This window comes from Pantherophis guttatus, chromosome 7, assembly GCF_059756535.1.
Source record: "Pantherophis guttatus breed Tessera chromosome 7, ASM5975653v1, whole genome shotgun sequence".
Taxonomy (NCBI): Eukaryota; Metazoa; Chordata; class Lepidosauria; order Squamata; family Colubridae; genus Pantherophis; species Pantherophis guttatus.
Window position 1 is genome coordinate 44,961,283 of NC_142069.1, and position 17,415 is coordinate 44,978,697.

At 37.4% G+C, this 17,415-nt stretch overlaps 1 protein-coding gene across 9 annotated transcripts in view; it reads left to right on the plus strand.

Annotated features, from left to right (window-relative positions):
• Positions 1 to 14,253: 14,253 nt before the first annotated feature.
• KCNC2 (potassium voltage-gated channel subfamily C member 2) overlaps positions 14,254 to 17,415 on the plus strand; it is a 79,939-nt gene continuing 76,777 nt past the window's right edge. For 7 of the 9 annotated variants that reach the window (XR_004588819.2, XR_015728952.1, XM_034403737.2 and 4 more), the window contains exons 1-2: positions 14,254 to 15,150; positions 16,168 to 16,915. Coding sequence is in view for 7 of the 9 variants with exons in the window: in XM_034403737.2 (XP_034259628.1) it covers positions 16,187 to 16,915 (729 nt within the window). In the remaining 2 variants the exon portion in view is untranslated. Of the gene's footprint in view, positions 15,151 to 15,572; positions 15,810 to 16,108; positions 16,916 to 17,415 lie in introns of those variants that run through there. The other 2 variants (XM_034403740.2, XM_034403738.3) reach the window with 2 other exon arrangements.

The following is a 17,415-nucleotide window of genomic DNA, read 5'->3' on the forward strand; positions in this document are numbered from 1 at the left end:
TTGGCCCCTATGTTTCCAAACTGGAAGTCTGCTTAAGAGTTACCTTGAAGTAAGATGGGTAGCCTATAAGTTTTATAAATAAAATAAAATAAATAAGTTTGACAGTCTTGTTATCTGCAAAGATGAATAAAATTTAGACTGGTAAGCTCCAATTTTGGCTTCATAATTCACAGGGATAAACTAAATCTGGAAATTGCAATGATCAGAAATTTATTTAAAGCTAATGATCCCAACTTTACATGACCAGAGACAAAATCCTATTTGGTAATCTGCCACACGATCCAGAAATGGAACAGAAGAGAAGGAAAGCTAAGAAGAAGGGGATGAAGATGATAGGGATGTGGAGGATAGTATTTCAGCATTTTACCATGTAAAATGTAATCTAGTATTCTGTTTTAGTAATCTTCTGAACTAGTAATTTTTAAATTTTTCTAGTATTTAATGCTTCATGCATATTGTACTCTGGCTTACTTTATTTTAATTTCTGTGTAGTACTTTATCTTTTTTCATATTTCGGTCCAACTGTGCAAAGACTATATTAAAAAATTGATTGATTATGAAAACGCACTCTTGGTATACGTAGTTTTATTTTGGGAATTATTTTAATCAGATATAGAATGAGCACATATTTCTTTTAAGTTTTCTTTTTGAATACAAAGGCAGATGAAAAATTGAAAGGGGAAAATCCATAATTCTTGAAAAGAGAAACATTGTGTTACTAATTCTCTGTTTGTATTCTGATGATTTAGCTAAGTACAGTATTCTAAGAAAAAGTTCAACTTATCCTATAAATAGATTTATGGTTTAACTTTAAAAAATGAATTAACATTCAATCATTTATTGCTTAAACATTAAATGATTAAATGGGCATTATTAATTAAGTATTTAGTCTATATTTCTAAGCATGTCAGTATATATCATTTTTATTACATTTAAAAATGAGATTTGTTTTTAGTGAACAGTTATTGTGATAACATAAAAATATAGAATATGTAATTCTATTAATTAATACTAATTTGATACTTGTGCTTTATTTCTACTGTAGAAGAAGCAGAACACAAAAAACCTTTCTCTGTTTTAACTGTTTGGATAACTATAAAATAAACTGTGCAATTACATATTCTATGTATTTGTTAACAAATCAAATTATTTTGTTATAGATAATCTTATTTGATGTAGGTGTGTTCATTGTGGTCCTGTAGCTCAGTTACATCTTTATTACGGTACAAGTAGTCCTTCACTTATGACCAGAACTGAGCCCAAATTTTCCTTTTCTAAACAAGACAGTTGTTAACTGACTTTGCCCCATTTTATGACCTTTCTTGCCACAGTTATTAAGTGAATCATTGCAGTTGTTAAGTTAGTTACACAGTAGTTAAGTGAATTTGGCTTCCCCATTGACTTTGCTTGTCAGAAGTTTGCAAAAGATAATTACATGACCTTGGGATGCTGCAATTGTCATTAAATAAATGTCAGTTGCCAAGCATCCATATTTTGATCACGTGACTACGGGGATGCTGCAATGATCGTAAGTATGAAAAGCAGTCATAAGTCACTTTTTCAGCACCTTGTAACTTCTAATGGTCATTAAGCAGAAGGCTGTAAGTTGAGGACTACCTGTGCAGTCATAATACAACTAGAACAACTATTGTTAAAAGAAAAATATTCAGTAATAATAGTACAGTATATCTAAATATATACATCTCGACTGTCACTTCAAGTAACTTATTTGAGTCAATATGAGGTTACAATCTTCTAGCAAGTTCTTGTTGGTTAGAAAATTTGGAAATTAGAATCATAACGTTAGAATTCCTATTAGTTAAAAGGAGCTACATAAAAAAAAACATATTTCAATAGCCTTTACTACAGCCTGAATTAAATTAAGCCAATATCAAAATAAAACTGACAAAAGTATATTCATTTCAACCAGTGTTTGATAGGCAATGCTTCTGAGAAACAGATTTTGCAATATCTTCTTCTTAAGAGAAATACAGGTAGTTCTTGACTTACGCCTTTTGCTCAGTGATTGTTCAGAATTTTGATGGCACTGAATGAAGGGATTATACCCTCCCTGAAGTTATATCTCTGCATCACCCTCCCCCTGTCGCATAAAATTAGGGTGCTTGACAATCCACTTGCTTTTATGACCAACCACAATGATGATGCTGTGTCCCACCTATCTTCCTCCCCCTCCTGCCTTGCTGAGTCCCACCCCATTGGGTCCCAAGCCCTCCTCCTCAACCCTCATCACTGCTCTGTCATCTTTTCAGTAGTTCTTTGGAAAGCAGCCAATCTGCTGCACCAATTGGTGCTGACCCAGAAGTGGGGGCCATTTTGGGAGTGGCCACAATGAATTGCTGCTGCTATGAAATGGCACCTGCTTTTGGTATGGCGCCATGCAACCTATCTACTGTATGCAACCTATCTACTGTGTAAGAACCCAGAGGAACAGATTGGCCAGCTCTCTTTTCTGAATGTGATCTCGAAGATTCTGTGTTTTTTTTTTTTTGTCATTTTGTTTATCTAGTGCTAGCCATGGGCTACTCCCTGGTTGTGCCAGTAGCCACCTGCTGTTAGCAGTGCTATTCCTTTGCAATATTTAACATCTGGAATATTTTGCAATTAATTACTGAAGAATTTCACTGTTTTTTTCCTTTCTTGGGTGAGAGGTCACACGAACAGCCAAAAGCTGCAGAGGGGAAAGGAATGTTGGCAAAGAAACAGTTAAATGAGGAAATTTGTCAATTTTGAGAGATAGGAAAGAGGAAAAGAACTCATCTTTGCTGTTGTTTAGAATAGGATTGTGTAGTGAAAAACTGACAGACTTTCAAGATTTAGTTATCTATCCTATAATAAGTCCTCTGCAGCGGACATAAAATCTCTACAGAGAATTATTAAAACTGGCCAGAATATCATCGGGCTCCAGCTACCAGCCCTGGATGACATCTTCATATCTCGCTATTTGAGGAAGTTGCCCAACGTTCTCAGAGACTCTTCCCATCCTGCTTACAATCTTTTTGGACTGTTGCCTTCTGGCAGAAGATACAGAACAATTAAAACTCGGACCACACATCTTCTGAATAGTTTTATATCCCAGAGCTATAATTGCACTCAACAATGAACTAAAGGGCCACCGTCAGTGATCTGTTGGACAGCATTACTTGGTCTGGTGTGTGGATGTTTGAGTGGTTTAGGGGTGGGGAATTTTTGGTGGGTGGGGGTATGTCTGGGGATTTAGCTTGGGGTCTGAGTGTTATGTGAATTTCGTTGTATGGGTATACTGTGGATATACTGTATATACAATGACAATAAACTTTTATATATTTATAAATAATAATAACCACATTCCTGAAAGCCTTTCTTGACCTGTTTCTTGAATTTGCCCATTCAAAGGATTGACACAGACTTAATCAAGTGATGCATTCTATGCTTTAGCCTTCATCCCCTACCCCTTGTGTGTGATCTGTTCAGCTAGGCTGTTTTTTTCAAACACACATTTAGTGTTCTTTGAAAGGAACATTAAACTTTCCCCCCCACAAAATAGAGCTAGCAGATTTCCAGAACATTATAAGCCCCATGTTCAAATATAGTCCAGGTGACAAGTTATTGGGCAGAGAAGTTCAATGATGGCAACTTGTCACTTGGAGAACTTGAATGGTGGTTAAAGCTTGCTCCCAGATACTTTTCCAGAGTCACTCAAGCTCATCCCGCCACATGCTGAGGACAGTGATTAGCGGTTGTTTTCCCTGCCAGCAGATGGCACAGGGTGGGAGAAGAAACAGAGGCAGAACAATACACCAATCACTAGTTTTAAAGATCCTCCCCATGAAAGCTATACAAACAGCACTGTCATTAGCTCTTCCACTAAGATAGATTACAGCTTGCTGACTACAGATTTGAACAAATGCATATTAATGTAACTGTGGGGAAGATTCGCTAGATCTCTGTACTTGAATAGACATTTATGTATACTACTGGACATGTACTGCTTTTCTCACAAAACTTCAACTTGTGAGGTTCAAGATACAAATTCATGTTTACATACAAGTGACTATGTACATATAAAAAGCTTTTTAGCATAGACATCTGAATTATGTACGCAAATTCCAATGTCAAGACAATGTTACAGGTCTATCAACAGAAATTGAATTTATTGCTGTGGTTTGCATAGTGATTTTTAATGCCTGAATAAGCTAAACTCTATGTTTACAAAATTCTAACCATGTATACTGACATAACTGGGTAATAATTTGTTAGATATTGTTGCTCACAGTAGCAAGAGGAAGTGTATAAGATAAGAGTTAGTTGATTGACCAGTTCCTCATAGTCCCAGAATGAAACACATGAAGATACCATGGTCTAGTAATTAGATCATACATGGGAAAGGTTGCAAATTAGGTTCAGGAACAGAGAGAGTAAGAGTCAATACTAAAGTGATGTTGTTATGAAGTGTGAAGACATTCTATAGTTTGCAGTTGCCATACATTGTCCACTTAGGAAATACATTATTAATTAATAGAAAAGAACCTCTTTTACAGGTGATTTGAGCCTTGGAGAACTTTGAATAATATATAAAGATCACAGGTACAGCTATGCATCTTGGTTATGCTTTGCATTGGTTGTAAACAAATTCCAGTATGAAGCCTCAGCAACCCTTATTCTCTCATCTTGTAGTGGTATCTGCAAAGAGAAAGCATGGATGAAAAGTGTATTTCTTTAGATTTTCCTCAGTAATATTTCCAGAAATGAAAAATTGTAATTCACACAGATGAAGTCTGCTATTCACTATATGGCAAAGCAAAATGTCTGGTTGATAGGGTATGGCACAAAACCCCTTTCAGAATTTTGTGGAAAATACTGTACTCCTTGAAAACAAGCAGAGCAATCTCACCACTGGTCCTTTGTTGTGCGTAGTTCCGTTTCCATGGCAGTAGACGGCTTAGTCCAAACACAGGCAGCTTTTTCTACCAAAAAATAAAGAAAAAACTGAAGAGATGCAGTAGTGGGGGGAGGGGACACAATCCAGTGAATTATAAGTAGTGGTTCATATGCAGGGACCATATTCCTTGTGCTGTAAATGCTTATGAGAATTATAACAAAGACTTCCCCATTTTTGGTATAAACATCTGCATTATGGCTGTGCAAAGCATTCAGGAGTGCTTTGCAGAGCATATTAGCATTTCTACTTCAAAGACTCTCCCTGGATATCTGTACATGAACCTGTATAAAGATCCAATATTTTTCTTAGAACATCAGTGAAATAAGGTGCTGAGCATCCATATACACAAATAGACAGCTGGTGACAATCTTTATCTGAGCATGTCAAAGGACTTGCCCATGGTTATCTTATTTATTAAATTTATATGCCACCCATCTCCCCTCAGGTGACTTTGGGTGGCTATGTTAAAGGTTTGAGGAAGCGTTCTTCACTTGCTATTAAAATGCTGTGTGCATCAGGTTTTTCAATAATTTTGTACAACTTTGATCTGCACACCTGATGATATGCCTTACAGTGCAAATGTATATTGCTCTGTTAATGACACAGGCAGTTATATCATTCCTTTGCCTGCTTTGTAACTTAAAAGAAAGGGAAAATCACTTTCATAATCTGTGAAGAGTTTTGTGGTGGTATTATTATTATTATTATTATTATTATTATTATTATTATTATTTAATCTTTAGTGAGATTCACAGCCTTTGAGGCTGGTTAATAGCTCAGCAGCTCGAGTCCTAACCAAGGACCTAGGAACTGTTAAGATATCGTCGGAAGATGTAAGCTGTTCCGAGTAAGGTGGTTTTTTGTAGAGTCAAAATGTTCAAGTCCGGCAATTTTAGAATTTCTAAATAGCGGGGTAGCCCTTTGGGTATTGCTCCAAGGGCTCCAATTACAATCGGGACAACACACGATTTCTTTTTCCACAGTCGCTCAACTTCAATTTGTAAGTCCCGGTACTTGGTGATTTTTTCTTGCTGCTTATCTTCAATTCGTGCATCATCAGGTATTGCAATGTCAATGAACCATACTTTTTTCTTTTCAACTATTGTTATGTCAGGTGTGTTGTGGACCAAGTGCCTGTCAGTCTGAATCCTAAAGTCCCACAAGATCTTGAGTTTCTCATTCTCTAAAACTTTCTCAATCTGATGTTCCCAGTGGTTTTTGTTGTACTCAAATCCAAACTTCTGGCACAATTTCCAGTGAATGATCTTAGCAACACGGTCATGGCGTTGTAGGTAGTCAGTTTGTGAAATTTTGCTGCACCCGCTGATCAGGTGGTCGACTGTCTCATCTTTCTCATTGCATAGACGGCATTTGCTGTTGGTGGTAACATGTTGAATTTTTGTCTTCATGCAGTTTGTGGCGAATAATAATAATAATAATAATAATAATAATAATAATTATTATTATTATTATTATTATTATTATTATTATTATTATTATTATTGTAGCCTCTGTCTGCTTGGTACCAAGAACATCAGGAATACTCTTTGGGGATTCAAACACCATCTCTCTCTTATTTTCCTTTTCCATTTGTTTTTACTCTCTCTTTTTATCTCATAGAAGGAAATGAAAAGGAGGAGAAGGAAGAGAAAGTTCTAACATGTCTCTTATTAGCTTCAGGCAAATATTCTTGGTAGAATCGCCCTGTGTTTTCTGTCATTCTTTTCCTTTCTTTGACATCCTTAATTAATATCTTCTTTAAATTATCCTCTTTTAACTTAAACAAACACATTTTGCTTCTGATCAAACAGCATAAGGTTCTTCCCAGAGAAATAGACAAGGAAAGTAATAGGCCAGTTTTGAAAAACTGAATGGACATTTAAAACAAAAAGCTGCATTTACATGATTTTAAAAAAGAATATTATTTCACTTTCAACTGTCAGAAATTTTTATTTGAGCTAATTTTAACACTGTTGATTGTTCTAAAGACAACATGCACTAGAAATTATTATTAGGGCTGAATTCATGGAACTAATTTCAGTTCTGTTAAAAATTCTTGTTGACAAAAAAGTAACAGACCCCCAATATGAGTTTTGATGGAAAGAGATCTATTCTTTCATTTCTAAAAATAGAAATGAAACATAGGAAACATAGTACTCCATTCTCCCAGAGTTGATTTCTATCATTGTGGTTGCTAAAAATACAATTTATTTTCAGGAAATGAAATATATGTTTTAAATGTCTCAATTCTCTTTTTATTGTAATTATTGCATTATGTTATTTTCTATCCTAGAGCCAGTTTGGTATATCTTTAAGGTACCAATCTAGAAACAGGTGACAGTGGGTTCTAGTCTACCTTAGGCATGAAGTCAGCAGGGTGATTTTGAGCTAGTCATTCTCTCTCAGTCTAAGAAGTAGGCAATGGCAAACTGCTTTTGAAATCTTGCCAAGAAAGCTAGTCCAGAAATTACCAGAAATAAAATCTGATTTATTTATAAACAATACTTTTTATTGAGAATTTATACTTGAATGAAAAGAAATCAAAACTGATTCAAAGGCATGGATGTGTGCATGTCCATACAAGGCACAAAAACAAATCTAAGTACTCTGCTATTGTCAATCAGGTTATGACACCTTTAACACTAATTAACATTGGCTATATTGGTAAAATGATTTACTTAGGAGTTTTTAGATAGAATAATGAGATAAAAGGAGGCATGTTTCTCATTTTAATTAGGGAATTTAGGAGCAAATTATATGTACAGAAAAAAATTTAAGTTGAATGACAAAAGATGAAACATTCTAATGAGGTGGTTTGCATTTAATTCATAAATTTGACTTAACCCATTAGAATTGTCTTGGTTAGGCATTGGATTTGGTTGTCTTCAAATAATTTCACATATTGAAAAACAGTAATTCTAGGTGAGGTTTTTAGCATAAAATTAGTCTGATTTATCTATGGAATATCATGAGAAAACTAGATAGCCACCCTCCCATTTTTAAAATCACCCTTCCATTTTTTCTATCATATGTTTAATATTTATTTCCTTTAGTAGAAAAAATGAAAAAGCTGCACAATATCTTTTGACAATGTTTGGGGCTCTAAAACTAATTTTAGAGTACTTTCCTCAGAAACTTGATCATAGCTGTAAATGGTTAGACATAATATCTGCAGGGATGCTGTTTTCCATGCTCTCCAGTTCTTTCTCTGTGTACAACTGAACTTATGCAGCTTCTCAGGAAGTGTGAAAAAGCTGGAATTCATTGTGGAGCATTTCATGACTACACTGTTGGGACAGGATGTATCTTTGTGGAATGAGGAAGGGAATGCCTATAGCCTCTTGTTTCCTTTGCTCCTTGTAAATGGCTCATCTGACCAATGCTGGCACGATAAGAGAAAGTACCATACAGCAGGAAGTAAATTGGGCTGAAAAGAAATAGATTCCTTCATTTTGGAAGCTGGAGAGAGCTGAAAGCTCCTCAATCCCATAGAGCAGTAAAGCTGAACAAAGCTGAAAGTTAAGTTGCTGAACAGTCAGCAGTAAGAGTTGTACACAGAGAGAGAATTGGAGATCATGGAAAACAGCACTCCTGCAGATATTATCTGCAGCTGTAGCAGCAACAGAAGCAGTAGGGAAAAAACAGTCCCAAGGACATGTTGAAGCCTAGCAGTAGTAGAGCAGTAAGGTCAAGATGGACTAGAGGTGGAATGCCTCTAAAAAGGTCAACTTTTGATGGGAGTTGGTGGGAAAGGCTAGAAGTAGGTCAGCCTGAGATACTTTTGAAGAAAGCCTAAAGAGGTAAGTTGGGTTGTGGTAAAGAGGTAAAGCCAAGTGGCAAACCAGTGCCAGGATCACATGACTTACTAAAGATGCCACAGAAGTAATAACTAAGCAAAGACATCTGGTAGTAAGCAAATGTCAGCTGTAAGCCAAGCTAAACTGGATTAAATGGCTATCCGAAAAGGGGTGGACTGAAGTAACAAATCACACTTTGGGGAACCCCTCAGACAAAGTTCTCATTAGACTCAGAATACCAGTTAGTCCCAAGTGGATAGCAAGATGATGCAAGAACTCCTAAAAGGACATTGTAGAGTGTGACTCCATTACCAGCTCTCAGATTACTCTTTTGTTCGTCTCTAGCTTTGGTTTTTTTTTTTTTTTTTATCTTCCATCCTACTTCATGGTCATCCTCTGGGCCCAGCTGCTTTTTAAAAATCTCCTAACTTCTGGCTGCAGACTATTGCCTATAATCTTCCTTCAAGCTGCATACATGATGTTCCTGTCCTGTTTACATTTAGTAAAAGGTGAAAGATCTATATGATTGGAAGAGAAGCCAGTCCCACCTAGGTTTGCTATAGAGGTAAATAATATGATACCTAATAAAAATAATTTGCACAGATTCAAATCTTTTAGTTTAGTTGAACAGACTGTGCCCATCTACTCTAAAAAGAAGGTCTATTCAACTCAGTAGGTCTGACTTGCACATAAACTAAGTCAAAGGGCTTTTATCTCTTTGCAGTGTAATATGTTTTGAGATATTACTTATTGACTTCCCAGATTTCCTGATTATGTATCATATATAATTAAAAAATACCATCTTCTAGTTTTAATTTTGCTTATCCATTGTTAATAGCTACAGCATATTGACAACTATTATTAACACACCATTGTTTTTCATCGTTAATACATTCTTATTCTAACATACGTGTATATTTTCTTCTATTACTTTTGCTACAATATTTTTCAATGGGTTTTGTGGTTAACATTGAATACTTAATATACACTATGAACATAAATAATATGCATATGTTTTGTTCCCCTCTGAATTCTAGTTAAATTCTACAAATTGCATTTAGTCTTAGAAAATGTGCTATTCAATATGTAAATTTCAGAATTGTTTAGTGTTGTTACCCTTGTGGTCCAATATGTTATTCAAGTAAAGTACTAATAATTAAGCAAAATGAAGATAAATATAAAATGTGTATAATTGATTAAAAGAGAAAGAGAAAAAATTTAAAACATTAAAGTCAAGAGTTAAGTACATATTTAAAATTACTAGTATAACTCATTAAAAATTCTTACATAGAAAACCTTTATTCCAATTTTAGTAAGTACCAACCTTGAAGTGTGGTAGACAATTTTTAGATGTCTATGGAGATTCTCAGCCATCCAGGTCATTGTTGTCCCAAAGGTGCTTTTTCAAGAGGCAACTGGACTTTCTTTGTTTTTCTTTGAAGACCTTTCGCTTCTCAACTAGAAGAACTGAAGAAGCTTCTTGGATGAGAAGTGAAACGTCTTCAAGGAAAAACAAAGAAAATCCAGTTACCTTTTAAAAAGTAGATTTGGGCAAATTTTAGATATATTTATCTATTCTGGCCTTTCATGAATACGATACTTGTGGATGGTTGTTTTTGAAATCAATGTTTAAAAATAAGTATATATTTTAATTTCAATAATTTTATATTGTACCTCTTAATATTGTATTTGTATGGAAGTGATATATCTGTGGATAACATGAAAAATAAACTAGTGTGGGTACATCAGTTTTTAAAACTGTACTTACATATGATCATTAAATACATTAAACATATTTTTATTCATATTTTAGTTAACAAAACACTGTCATTTTCTCTTTCCCTCATGGTTATTAATTGCTGGATTTTTATTGCATTGAAAGCCTCTTTACATAAAATGGTTATGGATTTAAGAAAGCTTGCAGGAAACTTTCCTTTTTCTTCCAGGAAGAATTCTGTGCAATAGTGTTTAAATGCCTATGTTATTCTTTACTTTTGATAATGCAAGTATCTGTTTTCTCTCTCAAATGATACAGTATTTTTTAAAAATGAAACTGGTAGTTTCTTTGTTTCTTCAAACATTTACACTATTATATACTACTTTCCATGAATAATTTTCCTAATATTCAGCAGATACTGATTAAGGGTGTTGTGTTGTTCACACATATTGTGAACATGTACATAAAATATATGCAAAATATTGTAACGTATATAGAGAAACAAAATTAAGAAATATATTTGTCAATTTTTTAAATAATAAAAATATGATGATGTCTAAATGTATTTCCTTCTTTCTTTTGCAAAAAGGTATAGATCTTATTCTCAGGAATAATTGTAGACATCTTGGATGATAAAAGTTAGAAATGGTCCTTCACATTAAATAAAAAGTTACTTGTAAAAGCGCTCCTCCCCCATCAAGTATAGATAACCTAAATCTTCCCAAGTGAATTACATTTCCCAACATGACTCTTTCAGAGATGCTATGAACCAACTTTTAGCAGTATCTGAAGGAATACAAATACTTCATTGGATCTGAATATTAGATTTGCTCATTGATTAGAAGCCAACAATTCATAATACAAAAGAGAAAGAGATTCAGAAAAAATGTTTCTGGAATGGGCATTTCACTGAAAGAAAAGGCTTACAAAGGGGCAAAAGACCTGTCCTGCTTTCTGCTATATGTGTGGACTGAAAGGGGACAGCCCCCACCTGTTGTGTCCCATATGTGTCTGTTCCTATCCCTCTGTGTCATACCTTGTTGGGCTGCATGGCAAAGCCCAAAAGGTTCTGAATGATCTCAGACAATGACTATATCACGTAAAGGGTTTTATTTTTCAACTGAACATAAGAAGAATTTATTTATTCAGTTTCAGCTTACCACAGTCAGTCAGCTCTCAGCGGGTTATAATTCGTAATTTGTAATAAAAACACCCACAGTATATCATAGTAAACAGCTGAAAGCTAAAAATCACAAAATGACACCAAAACGTTCTTACAAGAATAAGCCAAAATGAGAAGTAAATAATTAAATGGTCACATTCAAATATTAAAAGCCTTCTTGAACAAATTGTATTTTAATTATTTCTTAAAACTTTATAAAGTAGGATCTTCATAGTTCCCAACTACTGTGAGGAAATCCATGCCTAAATAGGCAGAAGTATAAATAAGAACCTAGCATGAATGGCCATATCCTCTTATATTGTGTTCACATCCTTATATTTAGGTATATATCTGAACAACTAGACTTGCTCCACAAGTGAAAATAGTGTAGACATTCAGCCTCATATTTGACAATATTTAGGAGATCTAGTTATAGAAAATTTTATTGTATTGTAGTTAAAGAATTTCAGCAGAGGAATTTTTTTAAAAAAATTGGATTTATATACCGCCCTACTCCCGAAGGACTCAGGGCGGTGAACAGCCACAGAATAAAACACATAAATAGAAAATTTAAAAACAGAATAAAACCAAATTAAACAATTTGGCCGAGACAAATTTAAAACACCCAATAATTTTAAAAACAAATTAAAACTTACATTTTAAAGGGGAAAGATTTAGACCAGGCCGGCTTGATGGAATAAAAAAGTCTTGAGAGCGCGATGGAAGGTGCGCAGATCCGGGATCCTCCGTATCTCCGGGGGGAGCTCATTCCAGATAGTAGGTGCTCCCACAGAGAAGGCTTTCCCCCTGGGGGCCGCCAGTTGACATTGTTTGGCTGACGGCACCCGGAGGAGTCCGTCTCTATGAGAGCGTACCAGCCGGTTGGAGGCTATTGGTGGTAGCGGGCGGTCCCGTAAATAACCAGGTCCTAAGCTATGGAGCACTCTAAAGGTGATAACCAAAACCTTAGGTTACATATAGGTGCTTTCTTATATGTAACATTTCTGTTCAGCAAAAACATGATGGATCAGAGGCCTTGGGAGAGATACGAGAAAGGGCAAGATGACACAACCCTTCTCACAGATACTGATAGTTACTGACATAATTCATAAGGATGCCGAAGAGCAAAAAAATAGTTCTGCAATGTATTCTTGATGTTATCTTTCAGAGCAGGAGTGTGGAGCAGATAGGTTTGATCTATCAGTTACCCAGATGATGTGAGTTTTGATTGTTTTAAAAACAGCAGCAGAAATTAAGGAGGTCTTTGGCAGTAATGGATTTTGCATGGCAGCATTGTGACTTACATTCAGTGTTGGCATATCAAATAATTTCCTGAACTCAAGAAATGCTCCACATTTCTTTTCAAAATGTTTGTTTTGCACTAGGCTTCTAGTTTAAAAACAAAATCAAAGTGGACAATGAAGTGGACTATGAAGTTGAAAATATTAGAATAAGATATGTAACATCAGGAAATGCTTATTGTGCTGGGGAAAAAGTTGTATATCATATTTTGCCTTTTTATCCTCTTTTACTTAAACTAATAAACATGTACATGTGTGTATGTCTGACTTTGTTTTAATAGAATTTCACATACAGTTGAAGCAGAGACTATTACAAATTTATTTCATATTTTAATTTCTTTTCAAATATGAAAAAGTGCTAAGCAGATTCTTCTAAACTATCTTACAATAATACTTGTTGCTGACTTCTCTGGAGTTTTGTATTATTAATTCTTCATGGATTCTTCAGACTGGGGATTGTTTGTTTTTTAAAATATATTATGTTTTGATTTCTTGAGCACGAATAGTGAAAGAAAAAACATAATATGCAAGAAAGAGTTTAATAATAAGTTTATAGTTGTAAATATAATTCTGAAATCCATCATTAATGAGATTTTTAAAAAAGTTGATATAAAGAAACGAAAAGAAAAAAAAATCCCAAAGCATCCAAAAACATCTCATATAGTCACAGAATGTGTTTCTAATAAAATAAAACTGGAACGAATAAACACACAAACACACATATAAATTTGATTTAAGCAATGCAAAGTTACCTGCATTGCAAATACATCCCTAGACTTTATTCGGTGCAGGCAGTCTCTAGCCTCAGGGTTATTTGGGACATCTCTCCCAGGGTGTCTCCTATGTATATATACAATATCCAGTGAAAATATACATTTCCTTTGATATCTTGGAGATATCAGAGATTACTTTGGAGATCAAACTGATATTCACTTGAGAATGTATATAAAAGTGCATTTAAATATTTCATAGTTATCTTCAGAAAGTTCTTGACATTATCAGTGATAAATGCTATCAAATACAAAAAAGTCTAACTGTTTAGAATCTGAATGGGAAACACACATCTCAACCTGACCTCCTTCCCTGAACCCTGCTCAAAAGAGGAAAATGATTATAAATGAATTGTATTCCTTTTTTATGATTGCATCTTTCTCCATATCCATTACTGAAAGATATTTAAAAATACATTTGTGTGATGCAGTGATTTCTCTCTTCATTTTCTGAAGGAGGTAGAAGCATTCATCTTATTCTTCATTTCAAGGTACTTCTAAAGGATTCTCTAGAACTTTGGAACCATTAAGTGCATGCTACTAAATTTGAATTCCTAAGTATTATAGTAGGGTTGTGTTGATCCAATATATTTTTTCACAGGGACAGCTAGAATATTATAGAGAAATTATCTTGCATGATCAATGGGATAGAGATGTAAAACTAGAAGCAGGTACCTAAAGAAATATTATTATCATCATCATCATCACTTTTATGTTTCCTTCAGTGTTAAGGTGGTCAATCATTGAATCTTTGAAACCATTAAGTATTCTACCAAAGTGTTCAGATTCTCTGTGTTGTTCTCACCTGTAGCTAAGTGCCACTTTTGCTGCTCCTATTTTGGTGTAATCAGCATGTAAAGGGAAAAGAGGGAGATGATGCTTTCTTTAGAGCGTTTTTGTATAATTTTTGGAGGATTGTTTTTAATGATTGTGGCAATTACACTATTCAAAGAAAGAAGAATTGCAAAAGGTCCCTGCCACGAACAGTAATTGCTGGAGAGTGGTGCTGAAAGGACAGCTCTCTTCTCCGCCGTCTCTTAAAAAGAGAAGCAAAGCGAGGAGCCGCGTTTCTGCTTCACCTTGGAGTCATAGCAGGGGCCAGTTGAAGAGTCGCCTGCTTAAAGCAGCAGTGAGTCCTTCGTTTGCTGGGAGCCCATTCTGTCGATACGCTTTCCATCCCCCATGTTTTTGTGGTGGTTTTTCTCTGCCTGATGCTAAAGCGTCTCATCTATTTTGCACAAGGACAGAAGATAGGTTTCCTAGCAGCAGGTGGGGGTTGCTTTTATTGCGTTCGTAGCTGGCAGTCAAGGGCGCTGGAATGGCCACCTGAAGATGGACGGGAAAGCCGCACAAGGAGGAGGAATTCTTCGTTTGATACGGACACACAAGGAGCCTGGAGGCAACTGAGAAAGGACAAAGAGCGGCTGGAACGTGAAGAAAAGCCTCTTTCTCTCCGTGATTAAGGTATTGAGATGGATGTGAAAATAAGGGGGGAGGGGAGCGACCATCACAGGACGTTTCTGTTAATCAATTGACAAATAAAATCTGGTGAGGATGTTAGCGATAGGAATCTGCTGGTAAGGTTACATTGGTTCTATTTAGGGTGTGCCCACAGATCGACTTGCTGGGGAGGGGCGTAAAGACTGTTTTTGTCACCAGTCAAGCTCTGGTGTCTTCTGGAGGTATTTTTTTCTTTAAATTAGAAGATGGACAGATGACACCTTTTAGTTTAGACAACTTGATCTCAAGAATTCCAAAGACGAAATATGAGTAAGGTTCACCAAGCTGACGGCTACTAAAGGGAAACAGCCTTTTAGCTCTGACTGTATTGGAATGGGTGGGCGGGTGCACGTTTATAGGAAGAGTCCAGACCATCATTGGAACAGGAAGGAGGGGAGGAGACAGGGATGAGGGAAAGAAGCCACCTGATAATAAGCTAAATAAGGATGCTTTTACAGGAGTGTGAGGACCCTGCGCTGAATTTTGCTCAGGACAATAGCTATTAGGAATGCCAGGTTTGTTCCTGAGTCCTTATAGAGTAACTTTCTCGCTGCTGAGGTCCAATAACCTGCCTGCTATCCCCACTTTGGAAAGAACTTTGAAGGAGCAAATTAGGAGATGCGGTAAGAGATTGATTTTGGTCAACGATAAGAGTGTGGAACGGAAAAATAAGGGAAAGGGAAAAGGAAGATTCCAGAATGGGACGATTTCACTGTGGGTACAATCAGGAGCCGGATGATGTCTAAGTTGGAAAGCGGGCTCCCAGTGCTATGGCTCTGGGATTGTTCTTGTCCCCGGGTGTGGACCCTTCTTTTAAGATCCCTTCCCTTTCCCCATAGGGACGCCTTGGGAGGAAGTTCCTTTCTCCTCCCGCACTCCGCTGGATTCCTTGGTACTTAGTAATCTGTTGTCTTTTCCACAGGCGGCCTTAAAATAAGCGCCTTGCACATTGCCTGTCTCTTCTCTCCTTCTCGCCCGCAGTCATGTCTGAGTCACAGAGATGGGGAAGCTCGAGGATAACGAGAGGGTGATCCTCAATGTCGGGGGCACCAGGCACGAGACCTACCGGAGCACCCTGAAAACGCTGCCGGGCACCCGGCTGGCTCTGCTCGCCTGCCAGTCCCAAGGCGACTCCCCTGGCGGCGGAGAGGAGCACCACCAGCCGCCGCTTCTGCCCGCCCCCAACCCGGCCCCCAACCCTGGAGGCGGCGGCGGCGGCCCCCTGGATACCGTGGGCAGGAGCGGCTGGAGTTCGCGCGCCAATGGCGGCGGCGTCACACGTGGCGGGAGCGGCGCGTGCTGCGAATTCTTCTTCGACCGCCACCCGGGGGTCTTCGCCTACGTGCTCAACTACTACCGCACCGGGAAGTTGCACTGCCCCGCCGACGTGTGCGGGCCGCTCTTCGAGGAAGAGCTGGCTTTCTGGGGCATCGACGAGACCGACGTGGAGCCCTGCTGTTGGATGACCTACAGGCAGCACCGCGACGCTGAGGAGGCGCTGGACATCTTCGAGGCGCCCGACCTCATCACCGGCGAGCCACCTGGCGATCCCGACGACGACGAGTTAGCCGCCAAGCGCTTGGGCATCGAGGACGTGGGTGCTCTGGGCGCCTCCTCGTCTTCCTCGGCTAACGGGTCCCCTCTTGACGGAAACGGCGGCCGCTGGAAGAGGCTCCAACCGCGCATGTGGGCGCTCTTCGAGGACCCCTATTCTTCCCGCGCCGCCAGGGTAAGCGAGAAGAGCCGGGGAAGGAGGGAGAAGGCACCTACACAGAGAGTAGGAAGCGCTCCTAATCTTTGAAAGCCCCCTGCTACACCATCCTACATGTGCTTGTTCAAAAGAATCTCCTGAAGGAAATAGAGTTGCAACTTTTACTGTCTTTATTTTAAAAATCACCATCACAACCACCATAAGAAGCACTTTAGTGTAACCTTCTCCAGTGTGGTTTCTGCCCAAAATCTAGCCAGTTTGGGGAAGGCTGCCTTGCCCCTTCCTCCCATTTCACGTTAAGGCAGATCAAAGCTAATAATGGTGATTGGATGTTGCATTGGCACAGGTAAGTTTCTTGCCAGCATATACATCTCAGGTAAACAAGTTCTTGCCATGTACATTAGACTCATATATCTGGCTATAGCAGCCAAAATAGTGATATACTAACATCACACAAAATAGGCGTGAATGCATGATGGTGTTCCAAGGAGGTTATGCATATTATTTTGGTGCAGATA